The sequence below is a fragment of the Sceloporus occidentalis genome, unplaced genomic scaffold (assembly GCF_023333645.1).
Source record: "Sceloporus occidentalis isolate IW3139 unplaced genomic scaffold, rSceOcc1.0.p SCAF_13, whole genome shotgun sequence".
Lineage (NCBI taxonomy): Eukaryota > Metazoa > Chordata > Lepidosauria > Squamata > Phrynosomatidae > Sceloporus > Sceloporus occidentalis.
In genome coordinates, this window is record NW_028316993.1 from 4,268,770 (window position 1) to 4,294,994 (window position 26,225).

Sequence of the window (26,225 nt, forward strand, 5' to 3'; positions counted from 1 at the left end):
GCAACCTCGTGGGGAAACAGGAACTGATGCTACAGAGACTGTTGTTATAAAGATGACCATTTATTTTAGAGTACCCCCGACATTCATTCCCATTCATTCCAACAGAATAGCAGTGTGGTCCAGAGTTCTGACAGGAACATGATAACAGTGTGTCAAAAAGACTGATCCAGAAGCTACCTTGGAGCAGAGCCTCTCCCCCATCTTCACTTTTCTCTTTCCTGGCTGCAATGGTGAAGCATGCTTCCTTGGGTATGGAGAAAGGAGGCAGCTCTATTGGCCACCGCATGTTCTGCTCTGGAGGAGTTATTTTGCTGGAAAGGTGTTCAGGAAAGGGCTTGGCTTTGCACACAACCGCCTAGGGCTGGGGGAGAATACTGCTGTTGGAGCTGAAGAGGAGAGTAAGGAAGGGCAACCTCTTGAGTCAACCCCTGACTCTATATCATCTTTGGGCCAAGGTCCATGCCTTCCCTGGAGGGCACTGTTTACTCCAGGTAGGGACTGGGACAGCCAAGAAGTCTATTGGTGAGCAATGTGACCATACTTGGAAGGTGTCTGCATCACTGCTGTTTGGAGCGTGGCCACAGCCGGCTTGCGAGAGATCCCAGGAACTGCTGCTGCTTCTTGTGCTGGGTGAGGTCGGAAAGACGCTGCTGCTCTTCCTGAAAGAAATGCCACGCAGGCGCAGGGCCTGCCATCAGCACAGAGGCCTTCAGTGCCTAACCTACCCACAGCCTTTGTGATCCTGTTCCCTTCAATGCAGACACTGCAAAGTAGCTAATGCGCAGTTACCCCAAGGGGTACTTTACATATCTGGAGTCTACAACAATGTTAAAGCATTCTGATCATAATCTAAGGGAGGAGTATTAATCTTGGGAAGAGTATTAGTAGTCTCCAAAGCCAAACTTGATGCCTAATGTTGCTTTTGCTAGCACAGCTAACACTCCCCATCTATTGGAACAGCAGAAGGCTCCCTCTCACCTGCTCCAGCTGCGACTGCCTGCGTTTAAATGCCTCCAGAGGGTCATCTTCCAAGGAGTAGTTCTCCAGCACTGATCGGACATCTTCTACTCCACTCAAGGCAACAGCTGCAGGCAACAAGAAGTGTAGCAGTATTAGCTCAAAGCTCAAACACTCCTTTCTCACTCTTCCCCCCCCAATACCCACATCGCCAAGATCAAGAAGTTCTAGCTTTTAAAAAACGACCACCAAAGATATGTTCTGCAGTCTGAATTATGTACATCAATTTGTTTAGATATAGTTTAATTTCCTATCAGCCGAAGGGAAGGAAGGAATTTTGCAAAGCAACCAAACTTTTGCCATCCTCTGGAAAGTCTTAATTCCCCTTTGGCTTCCGGTATTTCACCAGTGAAGTTTGGCTGAGCCCAAGTGCCCATCTGAGCCCATAAGGGACAAAATGGACTATGTTGAAGCATAGCAAAGCAAAGGATTATGGTGGCTCTTCAACTGCGCAGCCTTCCCTAGTGGCTCACTGAGTTTCCTATGCACAGCCACCAGTGCTGAGAATGCTATTAGGCCTTGTGGGACAGAGCTCATCATTGCCAAGCACCTACTCTTCAGAAAGGCAGTGAGGTCGAAGAGTGTCCGGTCATCTGAATTCCCATCCCACTTCTTCAGCGCCATGCCGTTGAAGGGCTGCAGGCGGAAGGCCTCCTTCTTACAGTCGACAACCACCACTTTGGCAGGGTCTCTGTTCAGGCAGGAGATATCCTAGGAGAAGGACAAAGAGAAGGGGAGGGGGATTCACATTGGCCTTCCAGACAGTTTTGTGCAGGGTTAGAGAAGCGGAAACAAATTACAGAACATGGGGGCAGGGGCCTTCTCAGTTGTGGCCTCCCCAACTGTGCAGTGTCTCCCCTCAGAGGCACTAACATCAGTTTCATTTAGATGCCAAATAAAAACATGGTGGTTTATTAAAGCCATTGGGACTCATGTATTTACTTCAAAGTGCTATGCACGGTGTTTTAAAATGGTTCTTTTGAAACCCTGCTTTAACTTGTTAATGCATTTAGAACATTTTCATTTAAAAGATTTTTCTTGATCTAAATGGTTTTCACCGGTTAGTTTTGATTTTACCTGTATTCCACCACCCTGAATTCTTTGGATAAAAGAGACCCAGTGTGGTTTGAGCTTTGGACTATGATTCTGGAGAAGAGGGTTCAAATCCCTACTCAACCACAGAAACCCACAGGGTGGCCTTGGGCAAGTCACACACTCTCAGCAGCAGAAGATGGCAATCTTACATGCTAATTTACTTCTGTGGTATTGACATAGTGCTCTTGTCTGCTCTCACAATAGCACTAAGACTCTTTCCTCCTCTGTTAAGGTTCTGGTAGCCCTTCTGTGTCTGAAGAGGACTTTGCTTCCAAATGAGAAGCCCAAAGTAGTCTCAGTCACCAGAGCCATGCAGAACAATCTCACTGCAAGGAATTGAACAAAATCCTACTTCTGATCTGCAATTAAAGGATTCCTTTGTATTTTTCCTTGATCAGGCTGCTGGTTGTTGACTACAACAATCAAGATTTCCTTGATCATGTTATTCAACACTTCCTCCCACCTCCTAAGCATTCCAGCCATCTCCTGTTTACACTTTTTCCTTCACTCTCGAACTTTAACTCAATGAGTGAAAGACATCCCTTTTACAGCATTGCCATCTGAGGAACAGCAGGATGGCTGCCGACAGGAGGGGAAAAACTCCACCATCCGCGGCTTAGGGTAAAAGAAAAAGAGAACCGACAACAATCAGGACACAGAGATGGTAAGCGCACGTCAGGGAGAGAAAGGGAAGCCCGGCAGGCTCCAGGGCAGCAGATGGGAGGTGAAGGGGAGGAGGAGGAGGAAAGGACGGAGGGGGGACAGACAGAAGGCAGACACGCAGCAAAGCCAAGCACAGCAAAGCCATCCACACTCTATTGTGGAGGGCAGACCCCAGAGGACTCGCATTGCAGAGCATGAGAGAGCATCTGGTGTCTCAGCCCTGTGTCTTTGGGTGTTGGATGCAACTGCGGAGATAGGTCAGAGGGGCCAGGTTAGCCATCTAAGATCAAGGCGGAGAAGCAACATCCCTTCAACCAAGTCATGTAGGGACTTATGGACAATTATGGCCTTCCTCTTTTGCTGTTGTTCCCTGTCAATATTTATCTCAGAACAAACCTCAATGAATTCAACAGAAGTTAATCCCAGCAGTATGTATTAGGTAGATTATGTATTTCTTGTTGTTGTGTGCCTTCAAGTCATTTCTGACTTATGGTGATGCTATCACAGGGTTTTCTTGGCAAGATTTCCTCAGAGCAGAGTTGTCCTTGCCTTCCTCTAAAGCGGAGAGTAGGGACTTGCCCAAGGGTACCCAGTGGGTTTCCATGGGGATTTGAACCCTGGTCTTTTGGGCTCCTAGTCCAGGAATCAAGCCACTAACACTTACATTAATAATTTTCTGAAAATAACACACAAGAGTATTCATGTGCATCCACAGATATACTCTCTCTAATTAAAAAGTCACTGGACATCTCTCTCAGCCTTCACGGCAGACAGAATTCCACAAGAGATACCTTAACATGGTGCCCATCCATGTAACGGGTGGCATCACGGAAAAGCCGGTAGGAGATGAACCCGTGAGGGTCTACGCTGTCAATGAGAGGGAAGGCCGTCTGGAACAGAGAAGGATAAACAACATTATCTTGCAGGCGCAAATGATATCTAGCTGCTTGGAAAATATACTCAAACTAAGTTCCCTGAAGCTGGAATGATTTGTCAAAAGCACCTCTGCACACACTCTGAAACCAATCTGGAGCAGGTTCAAAGGCCAAAAAGAATGAACTAAAACAGATGATGAAAGGTGGAGGGAGCTGCCAATGTCCAGCATGGTGAAAAGATGGCAGAGGGGTGACCTGGTTGCCCTCTTTACATACCACAAGGGCTGCCACAAACAAGAGGAGGCAGCTGTGTTCTGGATAGCACCAGGCCTACTGGTTTTAAGTTAAAGGAGCACAGATTTTGAATGAACATTAGAAGAAACTTATGGATGGTCGGAATGGTTCAACAATGGAATCAATTGCCTAGAGAGGTGGTGGGTTCTCTTTCTTGGGGTATCTTCAGAAAGAGGTTGAACAGCTACCTGTCAGGGATGTTCTAGTTGGCATTCCTGCATTAAGCAGGGGCTTGGGCTTGACAGCCTATGGGGCTCCTCCCAACTCTATGGCTCTATAATTTTCTGATTCAATTTGCCATTAATGGACGTGAGACTGGGGAGCACACAGATTAAGGCACACAGTCCTCCCACACTGTTTCCTAGAGCCACGCATCTAAACACAGAGACCGTCACTGTGTGGGACTTGTCTTAGAGGTCTTCCACAGACTAAGGAACAGCAAGTAAGGCAGACAAGGATTGCCCTTTCCCCAAATGCATCCTTGTCTTTTGCCCACTTGTCTCCTGACTGCCCTGTTGTTTTCTCCCCCAAGGACAGGCCCACTCAATTAGCACAGTAAAAGCTTGGATTCAATGGGTTGAAAGGAGCACGGGCTGGATCCATACATATTTAAATGAGTTGTGGCACACTCCCCTGGGGTGGGACTCCTCTGCCACTCAAGCGTGAGAAAGGAGAAGGGGGGGGGGAAGAGAAGCCTGGCCCAGGAGGTGGATAGCAAGCTGGGCAGCAGGGATGAGCTGCCCCTCTGCCCCCCCCCACCCCCGCCCCATGGGGCATGCATTCCTCAGTCCTGGGGAAGGCTTTGGAGACCCTGATCCGAATGACAGAGATCTCTCTGCCAGTATGCCGCACTGACACGGAACTGGCACAAAATCCAGTTCTCAAGAAACTTTCTTTCCTTTTAAAAGTTCCTAGGTTCAGCAAGTTCAGTAAATGTCTGGGCAGCCTCTGCCTGCTGAGAACCATGCTCAGAAGCCCTTCCACAGGATCCAGGCACTTTCCATATCCATCAGTAGCAAACCAGGCAAGTTTTGGCCATTGGAGTGATTTATTTAGTGAAGATGCTAGCTTAAAAAAAATAATAAAAAATAGTGTGGCTCCAGACTTGAATGGCTCTCTTTTTCCACAGTTCTATGAACACAAAGAGATCTGTGCTGGATCAGAGTAATGTAGGCTGCATCTGCACAATGCAGTTTGACACCGCTGTAACTACTGTGGCTCAATGCTATGGAATTTTGTGATATGTAGTTTGGTGGGGCACCAGCACTCTCTAACAGAGAAGGCTGATTATCTCACATAAATTCAAATCCCACAATTCCTTAGCACTAAGCCATGACAGTTAAAGCGGTGTAGTGCAGATGCAGCCATAGCCTAGTATCCTGACTCCACAGCAGCTAATGGTACACCTCTTCTGGAAACCCCACAAACAGAACATTACTACAGCATCCACCAACTTATGGATTCCAGGTGATACTGGACTGTAGTTCTAGCCTGCACAGCCAATTGGAGGTATCGTGAGAGCTGTAGTCCACCAACCAACCATTCCTGTCTTCAACATATAGGATACGTTTGGCTGAGACAACTGAATCATTCCTGGCAGTGCGCAGCCACAGGGCACTCACCATGCCTGTCTCAGATGTAAAGACCACAATTTCGTAAAGTGGTGCCAACTGCTGGAACAGGTTATCGATGCCTGGCCTCTTTTTGAAGCGCCATCCGGTCACTAACTGGGGAGTGAGGAGAGGAATCAAAGTCGTGAAAGAAAAGGCAATGCCAATGACACAACTGCAAAACCAATACAACAGCACTGCGTTAGCATCTCTATTTCAAGAATGGGACCTTCCCCAGGGAAATGCTTCCTATATTCTCCCACTGTGCAAAGCACAGGTATCCAAAGAAGTGGAAAAGAGGGCAGGAAGAAGTGAATGAGAAATGTTTAAATAAAAAGCTATTTGTCTGCTGGCGAAAAAGAGCAGAATCTCCTTTGGAAGAGAATTCCATAGCCCTAAGTAACTATTGAGAAGGCCCTGTCTCCCATGTCCTCACCAGATGAGCCAGTGACGGTGGTGGGACTGAGAGAAAGCCCTCCACCACAGATTTTAAGGTTCAAGTAGGTATATATGGGGAGATGTGGTCTTTAAAAAACTCTGAATCTAAGCTATGAAAAAGAAACATCTCCTTAAAACACCAGCAAGGATACGCACCGACCATTCTGGGTGAAGGAGTACATCCGTGAGTTCAATGACTAGGGTGTAAGGGGGCTGGTAATAGGGTTCTTTCAGAGGGTCTGGGAGCAGCTTAGGACTGGTGGGCTCAATGATCATCTGGGAAGACAAAAAAGTAAGCAAAGGACTTCAACAAGGTTCTATCGCACGGAGCCCAGAAGTGTGGCCTCTCAAGGAGGAAATATGAGCTACTGATTCCAACAGAGCAAATGCTGCCCAATTAGAATTCCAACTCATGTGGATACATTTCAGAGAAGTCAGTTTTATTTCTGGCAGAAAGAGAGATGGATATTGGAAAAGCCCTATACTATGCAGGGCCATGAGAATGGTTAACTCACCTGCCTGTAATCCTTGAAGTATTTGTATGATCTTCGGAGCTGCTGAATCACCACAGGATCTGAAAGGACATTGAGAACGGACATTGAGAACAACTCAAGTCTGAGATCTGTAAGAATGACTATTAATTGAGCACAGCTTTGAGGCTTGCATGGCTTCCTATCTACTTCTTTTGCAGCAGCAACAATGACACAGATCAGTCTCCCTTATCCAAAATGCCCGGGACCAGAAGTGTTTGGGATTTCGGTATACCTGTCTTTGCATATATGTATGTAATGCACTATCTTGGAGATGGGACCCAAGTTTAAACACAAAACTGATTTCTGTTTCATATAGACTTATACATATAACCAGAAGGTAATTTTATACACAGAATTTTAAATGCTTTTGTGCATGAAACCACGTTTGTGTACACTGAGCCATCAAAGAGCAACCACCCTCTCACAAACCACCCCTGAAAAAAGTTTTGGGTTTCAGAGTACTTTGGATTTTGGAATTCCAGAAAAGGGAGACTCAACCTGTAGCAGCAGTAATAGTAATGATAATAACAAACCATCTGACGCAGCCTGAGCATATGCAGAGCCCTAAAGCCTTCTCAAAAGAATACTAATGGTGTCTTCAATTACCAGCTCACTTAAGCAGAGGTCAGGCTGAAGAAGAAAGAGCGTGTGAGCGAGACCACGGTCCCTACACCAGCTCAGTTAACTATCCCTCTGAGAGTACAGCTTTAGCATCTCAGCAGCCAGGGTTATTCAAACAGAAACTGTAAGTTAATCAATCAAAGGCAGGCCCATTGAATGGAACGTAATTTGGGAGCCATTGTTATGATAATCCTAGCTGAGCAGCTGGGCTGGATGAAGCCGGAGGGAAAAGGGCTTCAGGTGTCAAACTGGGAGGCTTATATGGTGGAATTCAGCCCAGGATGCCAGGGTAGAAGGGTTTCATTTAACTGTTTGGCAGCAACAAGGAAAAAGAAAGAGGAGATCTCAAAATGCAAATGCATGCTGAACGTAGCAGAGGTGAAGTCGAAGGCTTTCATGGCCAGCATCCATAGTTTTTTGTGGGTTATTTACAGAAAAGGCAGGCAACAAAGTTTGCACTCCTGAGGGCTTTGAAGGAGACCACTTAAGATACTGGGAAAGTGCACAGGGGTCCAGAAACACTCTCCTTGGTTTGATGTTTTCCTCTTTCTAGTGAATTATGATTTCACTTAATGAAACCAAGGCCAAGATTTGTTCAGAGAAGGTTGCCTTTGCTTTCCTCGGAGGCTGAGAGAATGTGACTCACCCAAGGTTTGAGTGGATTTCCACAACTGAACAGGGATTCAGTGTCCAGCGTCACAGAACAACACTCGAACCACTACACCACACTAACTCTCTTTTTATAATCGCCACATAGATAAAAGCACATGTGCAAAGCAGTCCTTTCCAGATTTCCATTAAGCCTGCACTAGATAGTGGAACCTCAATATTATCCAGTGAATAGTAGGCTAGTAAACAATGCTGGTTGAAGATAATTTGGGAGGAGACTTAGTTTGAGGCAAGCAGTGGTGGTTAAATCACTATGTACAGAATAAAATGCTGAGAAGAACAGTTTCGGTGTATAGCCAACTGCAGAACTGGTTAACCAAACATATTAACAGCAATCTGTACCTTGGCTGAAAATCTGGAAGGGAAAGTGTGCTTGGGGTGGGGAGAGGGTTAAGGATGCCTGAATGGGAGAGGTGGAGGAAGAGTGAGTAAATCTATTGTGGGCAACAATGAGGCTGTGACTGGAGAAGGCCTTTTAATCGGTTGAGAGCATATGCCAGGCCAGCTGAAAAGCCCTGGTGAAAGGCGCTTCCTATCCCAGGCAAACCTCTCAGCCCCCTCTGCCTCCGTAAGCCTTCTCCAAAGCTGCTCCCCTCCCACTGGTTTCCTACATATTTTATCTGAAAACCTCCACTAAGTGGACAATCTGCTTCTCAAAACCCCCACACAAAGTTCCATCTGGGCCTCTGTGGCACAAAGGCATAGCCGTCTCTCCCCTTTTTATTTGACGTCAAAAGCCTTAAAAAAAAGTTGTAAAAAATATACCCCCCCCCAGCCCCAATTTCTTTCCTGGATAACCTATTTCAGGGTAGCGAAAGCTAGAAAATGCCCTTGTAGCCTCCTCACGTTCCCAATGCTATTTGTGTGCTAGTGAGAGAGATGCCATATGCAAGAAGCATCCTTACTCTATATCCCACGGGGTGGGCAAAGTGTGGATGGTTTTTGTCACCTTCAAGATCTCCAGAATCCCCAACTATCCTTTTCCTGGCCAAAGAAAAGGTCAGCTGCTGCTTTTGGGAGCCTCTGGGTACAACACTTCCATCTCCCTGCATTGCTTTAACATCAAAAATCACTGTTATGCACCAGAAGTGGACTTATGGCTGCATTGGGGTTTTGTTTTGTTTCATTTTGTTTTTCAGTAGCCCATGTGGCTTCCCAAGGATCTGAGGATATAAAAGTGGTCCCTGGATCTGCTGCATTTACACAACCCTGCTCTATCTAACTGGACTACCTGATTCGTCGAAACTTAATGTCTTGAGGAGTGTTTAAGGACAGAACCTAGCTATTCAAATCAGGAGTTACAGACTAAAAGCGAGATGCAAAGACATACCAATGATATGCAAAAGACGTGTAAAGATGCCTTTAGAGCCTAACCCCTCTCCTGTCCCTCCACATACATACAATTCAGTGTCCTGAAATCTGCTTCTCCACCTGCCCCTGTCTTCAAAAGCAGAATAGCTGAGGAGAAGGACATCTGGGATGCCTATGGCTGGCTTTCCCCATGGGACCCACGCAGCCCTGAAGGCTCTCCGGCTCTTCATTCATTACCATTCTAACATTGCCCACTGCTTTTCGCCTCCAGCGACACTCAAGAATGGGCATTTGGGGGAGGGGGGTGTCCGTCTGTGTTACAGAGCAGCATTGTTTAACTCCCTGTCCCGGCATAAGTTAGCCTGACCTTCTGTTCTTGACAAGGGGCGTGCGCACTGTTTATGCACCAGTACATCTGCTCTCAAGACAGTGGCTGAAGAAAGCCAAGCCCTTCCATTCTTCTATTAGAAACATGAAGCAATTCTGGTTACTCCTGGAAGATTTGTTTCTTGGGATTTTAATTTTTAAGGATGCTTGTAAAGAGGCGGGTGGGCAAAGCAAGTCACGCCTGTCGCTATTCTCTTACTGTTTAAGGCATCAAGGAATTCATGTATTTATTGCTCAACTGAGGGTGCACTTCGGCTCTCCTTGTCCGCCTAACAAAATCCACAGCTGCTTAAATACAGGGGTGTTGAAGACACTTGGTTAGCTAGTGACCCAAATATAAAAATATTAGAGTTTGAGTTTCCACCAGATGAGCTGCAAACTGTGAACTCTCCTGAGCGTGGGGCATGAAAAACAAGCATTTGTCAAGTTACAACTGACTCAAACGGCAGCTCCTGCTCAGTACTAATATAAAGGAAAGGGGTCTAAAATGTACTGCTCTTGGCGTAGTGGTTTGACTGTTGGACTGCAACTCTGGAGACCAGGGTTTGATTCCCAGTTTGGCCATGAAACCCACTGGGTGACCTTGGGCAAGCACACTTTCTCAGCCCCAGACGAAAGCAATGGCAAACCTCGCCAAGCCCCATAATAGGCTCGTCTTAGGGTTGCCATAAGTTGGAAACGACTTGAAGGCATGCACCAACCACCAACTTTTGGACCTTTTTTAACAAGTAGGCTGGATAGTATGGTTCCTAGCCTACTAGATAACATTTCAAGCAGTTGTCTCTATGATTCCATTCAGATCATGTTTTCGGCTTTCTTCTACTGGCATCTGGGTGTTATTTTGGGGGATAAGCAATGTGTCCAGAAAGAACTCCTGAATGTCCATTCTCCTGCATAAATACAGTCACACTGTAGTTGTACACAACGGGCTGGATCCAATCCCAATTAGTACTGTATATCAGTGGGATTTATTGGCTCCCCATTCAATAATTCATTCAGTGGGTCTACTCTGTTTAGGACTGCCAACACAATTCAGGCCATACATTCACACAAACATGATTGCTCATCACTACGCTAAGAAAGGCAGCAACACATAGGGTTTTTTACTTACCATTATCAAATTCATCAGGAATCTGCAGAGAGAGAGAGAGAGAACCAGTTATGGATAGGATTCTACTACATGTTACAAACTACAAGAGAGAGTCTGGTAGTAATAATTTGTTCATCCAGCCCCCTCTGGACTCCAGGGGTCCAATGTAGCCCCTGGACCACTTGGGAGTTGTCCATCCCTAATTTAGAGGTTAATTTCTTCTGACTAAGTATGAGGAGGGCAGCAACCATTCTGTCTCCTTCTAATCGCCAAGAGGCCTGGGAGTGATGGCCATCAAATGTATCTGGAAGGCTTTGCCTTGAACTTCTGGGCATAATGCTGGCCTTAAGCATTCTTTGGTCCTGATGTGATCTCACACTGCACTACACACCTTGAGCAACTGAACAGGCACCTGTGCCAGGTATCTTGGATCAGTCTGCCAAGTCTACCAAGCAAGAGCTACTGGCACAAGCCATGTAGCAGAGCACCTACTATAGCTGGCTGGCGCCTGTCATGTTGACAGAGCAGTCTGGGAGTGAGAAGGCGGTTGTGGATAGTGGTTGCAGACTAACTCTTCTGGAAACTGGAGCAGGTCAGAAGACGACAGACAGGGTCAAACTGAACAACAGGAAGGAAATGTGGTGCATACAGAAATGAGGGGGATATTGTTGGCCCAGGGCTGTTTTTAGTCCCACAACCGCCCAGGACACAACTGTCCAGAAGCAGGAACCTGTTCTTTTAAAAGGCCAGGATGTGACAGAGACCCAGACACTGACTAAGCAAAACGGAATAATGCATTGGTGCAACAACGCACACAGGAATCAACATGGGCAGGGGAGCGATTTTTTGCCCCCCCCCCCCCCCCGCCAAGAAATGCATATGAATACTAGTGTGTGTTGACCAGCCACCTCAAGCATGTCAACACAGAAAACCATTAGGGAGGAAGTAGGTTTTAAAAGCAATTTAGGTATGGGCACAGATCTGGTAACAGCACCTAACAATTTGCACTTGTAACCAGTTCTCCATCTAAGAGCCATTCATGAAAATTCAGCCGCCACTACTCCACATTTTGGAAAATGGTCTCAAGGGGATGGAAGAGGTAACATATTAAAACATGCACACACAAATCAGAAAGTAAAAATAGCCGGCAGAACAAGAGCCTAGCTTGCCATAGCTTTGGGGAGGATGATCTACAGCAGTGGTTCCCAACTTCTAGTCCTCCAAATGTTCTGGACTTCAGCTCCCATAATTCCTGACTGTTGGGCAAGTTGGCTGGGGCTTCTGGGATCTGAAGACCAAAACAAATGGAGGGCCAAAGGTTGGGAACCACTGATCTAAAGTATAGCTGTAAGCAAGTGTATAGCCCCACTGCCAGGGTTCCTGATATACACACTGTTTGACGGAGAGGTAGTATTAATTGTGAAGTTGAGGGCTTTCATGGCCGGCAACCATAGTTTTTTGTGGGTTTTTCGAGCTATGTGGCCATGTTCTAGAAGAGTTTATTCCTGACGTTTCGCCAGCATCTGTGGCTGACATCTTCAGAGAATTGATTCTTTATCCCTTTCCCTTTCTAAGCCCCTTTTGAGTAGTTCTGTGCCTGAAAAAATAACTGAGCTTTGGAGCCAAATGGCTCTCACACCTTTAAGCATAGGGCTACATCAACAGGCAGGGTTGCACTGTTGCGCTTCAGCCACCTCCACTGACACAGCATGGCTCTATAAACACTGCCCTCATCATTTTGACCCACACATGCCCCACACTTAGGATAATGTACGGTCCCAGAGCTGTCATTCTGACCACAGTTTGCAAGCCCACAGAGATTAAACAGTTTTTAAACACTACCAATGCCTGTCTCAAAACCTGCTTTTGGGATCACCCAGCCTGTTTTGTTGTATTTGTTTTGTTGTTTTGGATGAAGCAGAGCATCTCAACAGAGAATCCTTATGTAACTCTTGAAAAGGCAGGAGAAAGAAGAGATAAGGAAGAAAAGGGACACATAACCCCATTTATAATGGCATTCACAGGATGGGATTCCCCTTGCCTCTCTTCCAGAGTGCTTCTGCACTTCTACAAAAAACACAACCGCTGCTATTTTGAAAATTGATACACAAAACATCCAGGTGCGGATTCAAAATATATTGTGTATTCAATATATATAGACATATCCTTCAAACAACTCCATCACACTATTATCAGGACAAAACCAGAGGGACAGAGAGGAGTTTCAGAAGCAGACTATGATATAAGGCAAGTTTGGCCAAGGAAAGAGTTAACTGTGAAAAAGTAACAGACATAACCAAATTCCATTCAGTCTGGCCTGAAGCAGCTCTTTGGGTATGGCCTCAAGTCTCTTTACAAGGCTAACTCCTAGTTGTTTCCTACTGGATTGTCAGAAGTTTGGACATATTTCCCCATCTCTCCCAATCCACACCACTGCTCTACTTTCTCAGCTATTTTGCAATTAGGAAGAGGGACAGTTTCCAAGTAAGCTGCAGGCCTTAAGGTCTTTAAACAGGAGCGAGGAGAGGAAAAAGAAGAGATGGTAAGGTGCTAGATTTAATTGGATGCTTAGATAAGCAAAACTTAGATGTGTGAATATGTTCTGTGGCCAGTTTGCAGGACTCTGCCTTTCAGGTTGCAAAGTTCTGGCATGGCAAAAATAAATCCTGAAACTTACCTATGCCAAGAACAGGAATTTGCATTTATGCAGAGGCCAAAGAGGAGTCACTAGGAGAGAGGTTCGTTCTTTCAACTCCTGCCCACTTTGAAATAAACAGCAGCAAAGCACCAGCTGTTTAAGCGCCAGAGAACTCTCCATACAAAGCAACAATGGATCTTAATACATCTTTTTTTAAAAAAGAAAAACTATCCATCTTACATGTATTAAGTGTGCACATGCAGAGAGAAAAAAGCAAGCGTTTTTATTGTTTGCAGACACAGGTGCAAGAATAAAGCAGCTGTTGGCCCCAAACTGAGAGAGCTCCACTCCGGGCCAAAGTCACTGGTCAAACCCATGGCAGGAACTTGAGTCAATCTCACAAAATCTCTAGCCCCGACACATACAAAACATGATGGTTACTTTACAGCCTCAGTTAAAAACACTGAAAAGTCCCTGGGTGAACCCCAACCTCTTCCCAATCTTCTGGCTATTTTACAAAAAAGTGACTGAATTCTTTGAATTAGAGCAGAGGCAAAATCTGGAGATACTTATTTTATAAATGGCCTTATGAAAAACCAAGCCAACATTTGCTAAACACCCAAGTTTCTGAATCAATGCTTTGTTTTACCTCTCTGGGATTATGTAAAGTAAGTGGGAAGAGGCAAGACAAAAGACTTTTAAAACACACCAAGATTAATCCAATGCCTAATCCCTGATCCCTTTTGTTCAAGGCAGCAGAGAATTGGCTTGGCAGGGTAGGAAACCAAGGATGACAATTGGAGGCAGACAGGGAACTGAAGCCTGCTGGCAGCTGTCAGATCTCTTCCCAATACACAGTCCAGGCTCACTTAACCACGCACAGCCACAGCTACCAAGTGAACCCAATTGGGCATGTAAATACTGAAGCACCTCCAGGCACTTGTTAACCAAGTGAAGCCTCGGGTGGAGGAAGGCGCCATTGCCAGGAGAACTATTTCAAACCAGTCGGACTGGATGTTAGATTACAGGCTTCTATGTTGATTTAACTGCAGAGAGACTCATGGAACCCTGCATACGGAATGAAATAAAAGTTAAGAGATCCCATGAGTTCTGTGCAGGGCTGAAGTCAATGGTCTTCAAAAGTGGCCATTTTCAGGAAATGCTGCCTTTTGCGTCTCTTCTTGGGAGATACTGGCAGATGCTCTAGGGCTGGTGACCAGATGTCATAACTGCAAAGGAGGACAAGGAGCCGCAAAATGTAAGACGTTCAAGAAAACCGTAGGACATTACCAAATAATAGCTGAACACACTAATATAAATATAAATCTGTGCTTCTTAGCCATGCTGAAAAGGGAGGACATTTTGGAATTCCTCCTGGACCAAAGGGGGAAATGTAGGACAAGTTCTGGAAAAGGAGAACATCTGGTCACCCTGCTCTAGGGAAAAGGGCAGGATCATAGAGAAACCCATTCCTCTTTATGATCCTAACCTTCACCCGATTGATCTGGACCTCCCATTTTCCCATGTAAAATGTTGAACATAACCTACAGGACATTTGCTAAAAAAACCCAACAACTCCCATTATTCAGTGGCTGTCCATTACAGAGATTAATGGGAAGCGCACTTTCAGGACGGCTCAATTGCCAGAACTGGCTTTTTCACTTCAGTTCCCTTGATTTATTTCTGAGACAATCTTAGGGTTCTGGAAAATGCAACCTGATAATCATAGACCTGATACATTCTTATGTACTAATAATTAAAGAACAAACCCTGTTTGAAGGGGCAGGTGTAGTAGCACTACAGCCTAAGCTTATTTTATGCCCTCATACACCTTCAAGTTGCCTGTTGATTTATGGTGTCCCCATGAATGTCACGGGATAGTTTTAGGCAAGGAATATACAAGACATGGTTTGGCCCTAAAGCACCTGGCAATTGCTGGCAGTATCCCATTCAAGTACTAAACAATCTGGTGTCTTTTGCATATTTGGTTTAGAGTATTATAAAGATATGCAGTAAGACAACCTTTGGTGGCTCTTCAGTGTGAAAAGAAGCATCTCTCTTGGCAGACATGTAAAGATATGACAATCTAGAAGGCCACCAGGGAAGCAGAAAAAGAGCAGGACGTCACTCTGTTGCCTGAATTTCAATTGATCAGTAGAAGTGCCAGGAGAGCCAGCATGGTATAGTGATTTGAATCTTGGACTACAAGTCCAGAAATTCAGGGTTCAAATCCCTTTACAGCCATGGAAACCCAATAGGTGACCTTGGGCAAGTCAGCTTTAGAAGAAGGCCATGGCAAACCCCCTTTGAAGACAATTTGCAAAAAAAACTTCATGGCAGGGTCTCCATAACTTGGAAATGACCTGGAAGCATACAACAACAACAAGTGGCAGAGAGGCACATGTACTACAGAGACTGGGACTTCAGCCAGGAAAAAAGTATAGATTTATACTTTGCTCCCTAAAACAACAACTTCTGACAATCTTGGCAGTAATGTGACTCTAATGTCAGTTCTATAGATGTCTCCAGAACCAAAAGCTTTCTATGAGCATCCCAAAGTGAGCTTCTGAAGCTCAGTGATGCCACCTTGAGGGGGAGGCCCAGGCAGACACTTATACACACCACGGAAATAAAGTAGAAACATACCACAAGACCCTTGTCTGGTCAACAAAACTTTAGACACCCTGGAACTCCTGTGTGTGTATATGTGCATGGCAATCCCATTAACTTTTTTTGGTAGGGTTTTCTTAGGCAAGGGGGTGGTTTTGCCAGTGCCTTCCTCTGAACTCTTGGAAAAGCTGAAATTAAGTACCTGACCATCAGCACCAAAGAGGTAAGATAGGACCAAACTATTAAGGACCAAGCCCAAAACTCTCTGAAGGAATCATTCCAAGTGACTAGATGCTTGCCAACTTACAGGCACCAAGATTCGGAAAATTATTCTGGGTCTGATCTACAAACACTTTAGTTGCTAAATATTTAATGCTGATGCATCTTGACTGTTCTTGTTGTGTGCTTTCATGTTGCTTCGGACTTATGGCAATGCTAAAGCGAACCTATTATGGGATTATCTTGGCAAGATTTGTTCATAGGGGGTTTCCCTTTGCCTTCCTCTGATGCTGAGAGAATGTGACTTACCCAAGGTGACCTGGTCGATTTATGTAGCTAAGGAGGGATTCAAACCCTCATCTTCAGAATTGTAGTCCAACCAGCTCCCAAACGTATTAGCCAGACACGAGATAATGCTACCAAATTATTTCAATCCTCTTTTTGTATCTGCACTTTTTAACATTTGTATGCCGTTAATTTTTAACCATGTTTTTTTCTTCCCTTGCGTCCTAAACTAAGAAAAAAGCAGGTTGCAAATATAGCCATCACTATCAATAATTATTGTTGCAAAAATTCCCCTCTTTTCCAGCTACAATCTCAAAACCTTTTAAAAAATAAACCCATCACTCTGCTGAAATCTTTCTTTTTGGTTTTTAGCACAAGCTTGTGTTTTGCTTTTAAAACCAGAAGCTGGAAGAAAGTTCAATGCACACTTGAAGACCTGAAGAGAGTGACAAAGGAAATTTGTAATAAAACAACAACAAAAAGATCAAGAAACCTCCTTTTGCAAACCCACACTTCCCAGGAAGAACCAAAAGAACAGCGGAGGGCAAAAAGAGAGCGAGAGAGAGAGATCAAAGACTGGCCCCATTTTATAGCCACTTCGGCAGAGACATAGCCAGACAAGTCAGGATGCCCCACTGAATCCTCTGGCACTCAGGTGATGCCATGCGACTCGCAGAAAGCTGTGAAGTGTGCCCAAACCTTAAGCCCAGGCCCATCTGCTCCTGGGCAGGTCACCCTGGGCCTGGTTGTAGCCATTCACATGGATGTGACAGGCAGCCTAAAAAGGGTCATTAACTAAACCAAAGGGGTTTTATGGTGGCTCAGGAACAGCAGGTAAGGGGACAGACAGGGAAATACCTTTGGGAAAAGCGGGCACACTGACACTTCAAAGCACAGGCATGCTCTTTGACTGCTCTCCAGCAAGCTCCCAAAAGGCATCTCATAAAAATGGAGCTCTTGATTCAAAGTAAGACATTTTCGCCTCATTTTCGCCTCGTAAAGATTGCCAAGAGAGAGCCAATGTGGCCTAGTGGTTTGAGCGTTTGACTACGACTCTGAAGACAAGGGTTCAATTTGCAGCGTGGCCTTAAAACCCACTGGATGGCCTTGGGGAAGTTACACGCTCTCAGCTTCAGGGGAAGCAATTGCAAACCTCCTCTGAGAAAACCGTGCTAGAAAACCCCATGATAGTTCACCTTGGGAGTCACCTTAAGTTGGAAATGACTTGAAGGCACACAGCACACACACAAAGATCGACAAGGTTGCCTAAAAACCCCAAAGGCACCAGATCTTGTCTGATTTTGGAAGCTAAGCAGGGTCAGGCTCAGTTAATACTTGGATGGATTGTCAGTCTTCTGGAGGAAACTTCAGTATACAGTAATGATAGACTCAATAATAGAATCCTAGAGTTGGAAGAGACCCCAAGGGCCACCCAGTCCATCCCCATTCTGCCATGCAGGAATACACCATCAAAGCACTCACCTGTGACAGCAAGCCACCTGGCCTCTGTTTAAAAACCACAGAATGAGGTGGTTCTAGAACTAAGAAGCCCTGTTATTTACCTGGTGCTTGGTGAGACACTCCCTTAGAGCACAACCATAACAGAGAGTCGCTTTCCATGAACCGCCTTTGGCTTTCTTTAAAGGAATGAACAAATCCTCTTATAAAGCCAAGCCTTGGCTAAACATCAGTGTGACAACATGTGGACACAGAAAAACGCTCTTTCTTCATCGAGAAGAAGGAAGAGCCAAAAAAGCAAAGCAGATATGCATTCTGAAACTTGTTTCCTTACAAGCCGCGACTCTCTGAGAGGATTTTTCAAAGAGACGGTTGTGTCGGAAGGCACTTACTTGCTAAAGCAGATGGCATGTGCCAGCAATAAGCAGACATGCTGCCCATAACTGTGAGGAGCAATTTGCGGAAGCATGAAAGGAGTGTGTTAACACCAATTGAAGAATTTGGAGGAAGAAAGGGCCATTCACCTGAAGGCAATCGGCTAAGTGCCTTCTTTTGCCAAGGAATATGGCAGGACGACTTCCTCACCTCCCAACTCAATTTAGGCGCAGTTTACATCAAGGTGTGGAATGAGAGCTTTGCATCCAACATCAAAAGAGGCCATTATATAGAAAGGCAATCAGGAAGTCAGAGATACTTTAAAAAGAAGAAGAAAAAGAAAGGGATGCTTTTGAGTCACAGGTCAAAACACTGAAGGAACAGGCCAGGCCTCTGGCCTTGTGCTGCATATCAAAAGGGTCATAACAACCCTTAATCAGCATTCTTGTAACAGACACACAGAAGCATTAAGGAAGAAGAAAGAGATTTGCCTCCTGCTTTCCAGGATTGTTGTTGCTGTGGGCCTATCCTGGGTTCTTCTTGGCAAGAAGGGGGTGGGGGTTGCTTTTGCTTTCCTCTGAGGCTGAGAGAATGTGACTTGTCCAAGGTGCATCCAGTGGGTTTCCATGATGAAGAGAGAATTCAAACCCTGATCCCCCCCCCCCCAACTTGTAGTCCAATACTCAAACTATTACACCATGCTGGCTCTCCAAACTAAGGACCAGAGGGCAGGCTGGGGAAATGCACAGTCCTCTGGATGTTGCAGGATTGTAGTCCCAGCCAGCATCGCCAATAGAAAAAGGGATGGTAAGATTTGCAATCCTTCAGCATCTGGAGGGCCATATGAGCCTCGCCAGTGGTCAAAAGCTACCAAAAGTGAAGCAAAAAGCATTAACACTATGAAGAAGCAACAATACCTGACAGATTCAACTCAACTGCAAAGCTGCATCTGAAATTTTGGGGCTGCAATTGCTTAGGCTGCATTCACACTGGATTCCAAGTTGACACCACTTTAACTGCCATGGCTCAGTGCTACGGAATTCTGGGAACTGTAGTTTTCTGAGACATTTAGCCTTTTCTGTGAGAGAGCTCTGAAAGCTCAGATTCCATAGTACTGAGCCACAGCAGTTTAAAGTGGTGTCAACATGGATTATTTCTGCAGTGCGGATGCTTGTGTAATTTAGGAATAAGATACACTGAGCTTGGCTAGACTTACTTCTCAGTAAGGGGCACAGGATTAATCTATCCATAATTTTAAAATGGCCTGAATACCCTAAAGGTATCAGAGTCTGATCTTGAAAACTAAACAGGGTCATCAGGCCTGGTGAAGTTTTTATTAGTCATTATTTTTAAATGTGTCTTTAACCACGGCTTTAAAAAAATAATACTGCTGTGTTATTCTTTTTTAACTTTGGAAAATGAGATTTTGACAGAATCATGTTTTAAATTTTTGTAATTTTTGTAAGGGAGGCAGGGAATCCTTTAAATAGAAAGTACAACAAGCAGAAGATGTAGACAGAGGTTAAAGAAAGGCATCCCACCCGCACCAACAGTTATCAAAGGAGACCCATAACCAACCCACAAATGGGCTCTGGGTGTGAGGTCTGCCATCAGCCGGCCCAATTAAAGCCATTGCTCCAAATGGATGCGCAGGAGTAAAAAGGAAGAAATAAAAGTCGCCAATGAATATGCAGAGCAACCCAGCCCCAAGAGCCTGCATCTTCCCAGCTCCTCAAAGGACAACAGGTAGGCAAGCTCCCATCAGCAAGGCCCATTCACACATCCGTGGCAACATGTGCCTGCTGTAATAAGGACCACTAAACATCTGTGGGAACTTTGCTTCAGCCTTTTCCCCACGGCCTATTGCCAGTCTCACGGCTGGGTCACAGCGGCACAGGAAACAGACACCTATTTTTTTCCAGGGTGGGGGATAAATTGGGAAAAATTGGAGCCTTTGTCCTGCCTGATAGGTTCAATGAAAGCAAACTCTCCTTGTTGGTTAAAGGTATGTTTCTTCTGCAACCTTGTTTTACTGGTATATTTTGTTTAAAGATGAAATGGGGTAAGAAGAGAATTTGGAATATCTGGAGACTTTTTTTTTTTGGAAGGGTGGCACGATGGATAAAATGAGAAGCAGCGGATGTATACTGGTAGGGGCTAGTGACAACAGCAGGAAGGAACAAGCAATTCCACTGGATTCACAATCTAATTTTTTAAAAAATGCCTCATAGCATTTCTCACAGTGTTTCAGGACACAAGACCACAAGAAGAGTGCTGGTGGAGCAAATCACTTCTGTAGTCCAGTGTCCCCTTCTCACAATGGCCAAACCACAAACTGGCCAGGAGAAGGGGCACACTTCTCTATGCTCTCACATGCTTCTGAGTTGTCAACTATGGCTGAATGTGCACTGCAAAAATAATGCAATTTGATACTGAATTAACTGCCACAGCAGTTAAGTTTTGTGAGATAGTTAGCCATCTCTGTCAGAGAGCTCTGGTGCCACAATGAACTACAAATTCCAAGATTACACAGCATGGAGCCACAATGAACTACAAATTCCAAGATTACACAGCATGGAGCCACAATGAACTACAAATTCCAAGATTACACAGCATGGAGCCATTAATTCTGCAGCGTAGCTTCAGCTGGTACTTCTATGGGAGCAAGATTTGTTCCTGGGGCTTTTAGTTTATGCTTTCTAAGCTGACCCTTCATACTGTGCTGCAGTGGTTAAAATGCTGGGCATGGTTGTGAGAGGACCAGGCACAGCTCCCTGTTTAGACACAATGCCCATTGGGTAACCTTGAAAAAGCCACTCTCTGCTCAAACCAGTAGTTCTCTGGGTCTCCAGGCTTTTTTGGACCAGCCCCTGGAAGCTTGGGCACTGCACAGGGATTCTGGGAGACAAAGTCCAAAACATCAGGAGGACCAAAGGTCAAGAAACACTGGGCTAAGCTACTGCATGGAGTTTCCACCAACTTCAAAGGCATAAGCGACCAATATAGTTCACTGTATACTGAGAAAATCTCCAGAAAGGTTGTTTGTCTTACTGCCTTAGGTGAATGTTATCCATGCATTTACTCCCATCCTACACATGTGTTGTGATGTTAACTGCCAATAAATACTTCATAGTTTGCTTTTGCACTTAGGTTCCACTAGCTAACATGTTGACCAGTGTCCCAGGTTAAACCTTCCATTTGCCCAAAGAGAACTGACAAGGCTGTAGTAGTCAGCCATCAATAACACAGCAACTTCAACCACACAGTGACGCCTGGTGGAAGACATCGAATGAACAGGCCCAATAGTCTTAAAAGCAGGCAGTCACTTACCTTCGCTCCCTGCTCATCCACCGAATTACTACCTGCCACAAAAAAGAGAGAGAGAAAACCTTTGTAATTTTGTGCAACAATGACCTCAGAGATTTTACAGCTACAGAGTAGTCTACAGCAAGAGTTTGGATACAAAGGTAATTCCATTAAATTATGAATGTGCTATTTCAAGTTCGACAGCAAAGTAGCTGACTTTCCCGTTACTAACATTTTGCTTTTTAATCTTTCAACCATACTGGTCAATAACTGGGCTCTCTACATACACCCTCATGAGGAGAGACACACTATATGAAAATACAGAAATCAAACCTCTGCTACCACACACCTTTTACATCCACAAGTACCTTCAAGTCTGAAAACCCTGGTGTCCAGACACTTAGACATATGTAATCTGATGTGCAACATTTTGATCACCTATGACAGTCTTACAGGACTCTGCTCTTCTCGTTGTATATTTCTGATCTGCCCAACACCAACAACTGTTGCAAATGCATTTTTGCCCAGCCACTCTTGATGACATGTCAAATGCTCTAATTCACTATAAAGCAAATACTTTTGACCGCCTCTTGGATAATGGGTACCACTGCTAGACTAACTGTATTCTGACAGTAACCAAATCAGATTCAGGTTATCTGGCAAGCATGACATTCTGAGAGCACAGTCTCCATGAAGGGTTCTGGTCCAGCAGCTCTTCATGACAGGGAGCCAAGTTCTTTTCGGATGACCACCCAACCTCCTGACTTAAAATCCTCTTCCCCTCTTCCTCCTTTTCTCTCAAACTGCATCTGGATAACAGATGCCTAAACCAGGAATTTCCACCACCTACATTAGGGGTTCCCAACCCAGGGTACCCGCACCCCAAGAGGATGTGAGATTGAATTTCAGGGAGTGCAACAAATAGTAATCCCTATTGCCATGTACGGATGTGAGGGCTGGACAGTTAAGAAAGTGGATAGGAAGAGAATGAATTCATTGGAGATGTGGGGCTGGAGAAGAGTGCTGAGGTTACCATGGACAGCCAAGAAGTCAAACAAATGGGTCCCAGAGCAGATCAAGCCAGAAATCTCTCTGTAAACCAAGATGACTAGACTGAGGCTGTTGTACTTTGGCCACATCATGAGAAGGAAGGACTCATTGGAAAAGACATTAATTCTAGGAAAGGTGGAGGGAAGCAGAAAGAGAGGAAGGCCACATGCTAGATGTATGGACTCTATTAAGGAGGTGAAGGGTATGAATTTGCAGGAACTAAGCAGAGCCATGGAGGACAGAGAGTCTTGGAGATGTCTCAATGACAGGGTAGCCATGGGTCCAGATCGACTTGAAGGTGGATAACAACAACAAAAAACAAATATTGGCTTGTGTCCGTAAGTAATGAGTCATCACTCAATCGTTTCTGAAGAAATCAGAAATTAATTCTCTTCTTCAAATGTGGGTGCGAACATCAAAAACATTTCCTAGAGGTATGAGGGCATAGAAAAGGTTGGGAACTGACCTAGATCAACTGGAGGCACCATTTGAAAGTGTGGAGCCCGCAATGTCTTAAACAGTTACACTGACCATGGGGCAGCAGTGGCAAGCCCCAGATGCGAATGAGCCTTTGCACAGCTGCATCTGTAGATCTTTTCCTCAATGGATGAAAGAAAACTCACCGAAGATATAGATGATGGCTATGCCGCTGCCGGCTCCCATGAGGCCTGCTATCCTGAGCACCATCTTCTTCGCATAGGCAGTGTTTTCCTTCTGCTTCTCTCGCTGTTCATCGGAGCCTTTTCCCTCTCCACCGTCTGAGGACTAGAGAGAAAGCAAGAAAGGGATGGAGATGAATGAAGGATGCTTTCCAGGGAATAAACAGTTTGCAAAAGCGGCAAAGAAAGCTTGATATCCTGTTATCGAATTGCTGTCAATCAGATGCCAAATTAGGATGAAACAGGGCGGGGGATATAGCCTTCCAATCCATTTGATGAATACATAACTGAACTGTTGGGAACGATGGGACAGGCTCCAGGTTGGGGAGAGTGGGGCTGTTGGGAGCGGCAGTGCATCCCAAAGGAAAGCCCCGGATTGGGGAGAGTTGGAGGATGATGGGAACAGCAGTGCAGCCTATAGGAAGGCCCAGGTTGGGGAGAGTCTGGGGCTGATAGGAGCGGCTATGCAGTCCAGGGGAGGGCCCCGGGTTGGCAACTATCTGGGGATGATGGGAATGGCAGTAAAGCCCATGGAAGGGCCCCAGTCTGGATAGTCCAGTGCTGATGGGAATGGCAGTGTAGCTCAATGGAAGGACCCATGCTGGGAAGAATCTGGGGCTGATGGGAGTGGCAGTGAAGCCCATGGGGGCCCCTATATGGGAAGAATTTGGGGATGATGAGAGTGGCATGCCAGGCCATGGGTTGGCCCTAAACTGGGGGCAGTCTGGGGCTGATGGGGATGGCAGTACAATTCATGGAAAAGGCCAGTGTGGAAAGAGTCTGGGGCGGATAGGAGTGGCAGTGCAGCCATGCGAGGGAACCAGGTTGGGAAGAGTGTGGGGGGCTGATGGGAGTGGCAGTGCTTCCTGCGGAAACGTCCCAGGCTGGGGCTGATGGGAGTGGCGGTGCAGCCTATAGGAAGGCCAGGCTTGTGGACAGGGCCTGGGGCTGATGGGAGTGTCAGTGTCAGTGCAGCGCATGCGAGGGCCCCAGGACGGGGCCGGTCCTCCAGGGGCCCCACCTGCTGCTGCTGCTGCTGCCTGACGGCGTCCCGGAGCAAGGCCTCGGTGAGTCCGGTCCCTGCCGCCTGAGGAGGGACCCCCGCAGTCAAGGCCCTCCCCGGGACCGTCCAGGCGCCCCGCCGCTTCCAGCCACAGCGACGAAGGCGGCAGCAGGAGGAGCCTCCGGCGCCGAGGCCGCTCCCTGCCTTCAACGCCCGCAGCGCCGCCACCGAAAAGGCCCTCCCGGCCGCCTCAACCGCCGCCATCTTCCCCTCGCCGTGGACAGCGGGGCGCATGCGCCTTGACCAATCGCGGGGAAGGAAGAGGCCAGTGATGCGCGCGAGAACCAATCAGAAGCCAAGGGCGAACGTCGGAGCGCCCGCCCATTGGGTCCCTTTCCGTCATTGGCCCCTCTTTCGACCAATCAGAAGAAGCCGCGGATCCCCCCTCCCCTTTCTCTCACTCTACACTCTGACCCCGCCCACCCGTCAGACAGTAGCCAATTGCTGGCAGGCAGTAGCTGGTTTGATTTCCTCGGCGCGGTCTGTCTAGAGTGGAACGCCCATCTGTGCGTATTGACCAATGGGAGACGGCCGGGGAGGTGAGGAGGCAGCCAATTGGTTAAAAGGTAGGGGGCGTGGCCTAATCAGCCTATGATTGGCGTTGTAGAGGGGAAGGACGGCAGCCAAGGTTAAAGGGACAAGACACATGCCGTTAAAGGCTGATATAGTTCTACGTAGGGCTGCATCCACATTGGAGAAGTAACCCGGTTTGGCCCCTCTTTAACTTGTTGTGTGGCTCAAGGTTATGGAATTCAGTTCAGATGGTAAGGAGGGCTATCTGCAGAGGCTAAAATGCAGGGGTCTTGAAATCCAATTGCAGATAGCCCCCTTTAGCATCAGAACTAAGGCCAGAAACAGCACAATGCAGGCCTAGGACTATCATCTTCCTTTTCTTTCTCCTCCATTCCAACTGCCGTTGCCTCAGAGGCAGATAGAGAATGACTGGCAGCATCTGCTGCACTTGATCCCCTTCTCCTTTTGAGGCATGTCTTTTTTAGATTGTAAGCCTGAGGGCAGGAACTCATTTAACCATTTGTAAGCAGCTCTGAATGAATGAATGAATATCTGACTTAAGATCTGCAGACAGCCAAGAAGACAAACCAGTGGGTCCTAGAGCAGATCAAGCCCCACATCTCCCTGGGAGCCAAGATGACAAAACTTATTAAAGAGGTATCATAAGTATGAATCTGGAGGACCTGAGCAAAGCAGTGGAGGACGGGGGTCTTGGGGATGTTTCATCTGCAGGGTTGACACAGGTTGAAATCGACTCCAGGACACTTAATGATGACAAAGGTGCCACTGCCCTGGCCACAGAGGGAGAGAAGGGCAGGCAAAGGTCCATTGTGCCTAGCCCTCAAGCAGAAGAAGGGCCCTCCCTCCATTCCTATTGCCACTGCCCTGGCCACAGAAGGAGAGATGAACCACTGGACTCGAACCCCTTCCCCACTGCCATTCCCTTCTCCTTTCGTAATGAACAATTTGTAAGCTGCTCTGAGGAGAGCAGGGTATAAACACTCCAAATGAATGAAAAGATGGGGTTTGGTACATGTCAACAGCAATACAAGAGCCAGCATACTGTGGTGGCTAAAGTGCCTGACTAGCACTTTGGGAGACCAGGGTTCAAATCCCTGCCGAGCCACGGAAGCCCACTAGATGACCCTGGGCAAGTCACAATCTCTCAGCTTCAGAGGAAGGCAACGATGTCAAAGCCCCCCTGAAGAAATCTTGAGAAGGAAACCCTGTTATGGGCTTGCCCTGGGAACAATTTGAAAGTACACTTGTCCCTCCATATTCACTAGGGTTAGGGGCACAAGACCCCCGTGAATATGGAAAAACTGCCAATAACAAAAACACCATGCTTTTACCTAAGAAGACACCTCTCTAGGAATCTCTAGGTCCTCCAGGGCAACTCTGTGGTCAACATCCGACAGACACTGACCATAGAACTGCAATGGAGGA

At 46.2% G+C, this 26,225-nt stretch overlaps 1 protein-coding gene across 1 annotated transcript; it reads right to left on the reverse strand.

Moving 5' to 3' along the window:
- Nucleotides 1–46: 46 nt before the first annotated feature.
- On the reverse strand, nt 47–24,477 carry LOC149304639 (mitochondrial import inner membrane translocase subunit TIM50-like). Its single transcript, XM_089479021.1, has 11 exons — nt 24,225–24,477; nt 23,168–23,309; nt 21,519–21,550; nt 10,625–10,646; nt 6,508–6,566; nt 6,149–6,268; nt 5,567–5,671; nt 3,567–3,665; nt 1,572–1,728; nt 979–1,085; nt 47–659 (listed from the first exon to the last, which is right to left on the reverse strand). The coding sequence occupies exons 1-11, from the start codon at nt 24,468–24,470 to the stop codon at nt 558–560; spliced, it is 1,191 nt and encodes a 396-aa protein (XP_089335147.1). The 5' UTR covers nt 24,471–24,477; the 3' UTR covers nt 47–557.
- Between the last annotated feature and the right edge of the window lie 1,748 nt (nt 24,478–26,225).

What these genes read in the sequence shown, in the direction of transcription:
- LOC149304639 (XM_089479021.1), bottom strand. Translation starts at nt 24,470, where the DNA reads ATGGCGGCGGTTGAGGCGGCCGGGAGGGCCTTTTCGGTGGCGGCGCTG. An exon ending in TGGATGAGCAGGGAGCGAAG is followed by an intron (nt 10,647 to 21,518) that starts GTAAGTGACTGC and finishes CTCTCTCTGCAG; the next exon opens with ATTCCTGATGAATTTGATAA. An exon ending in TTACATCTGAGACAGGCATG is followed by an intron (nt 3,666 to 5,566) that starts GTGAGTGCCCTG and finishes TCTCTGTTCCAG; the next exon opens with ACGGCCTTCCCTCTCATTGA.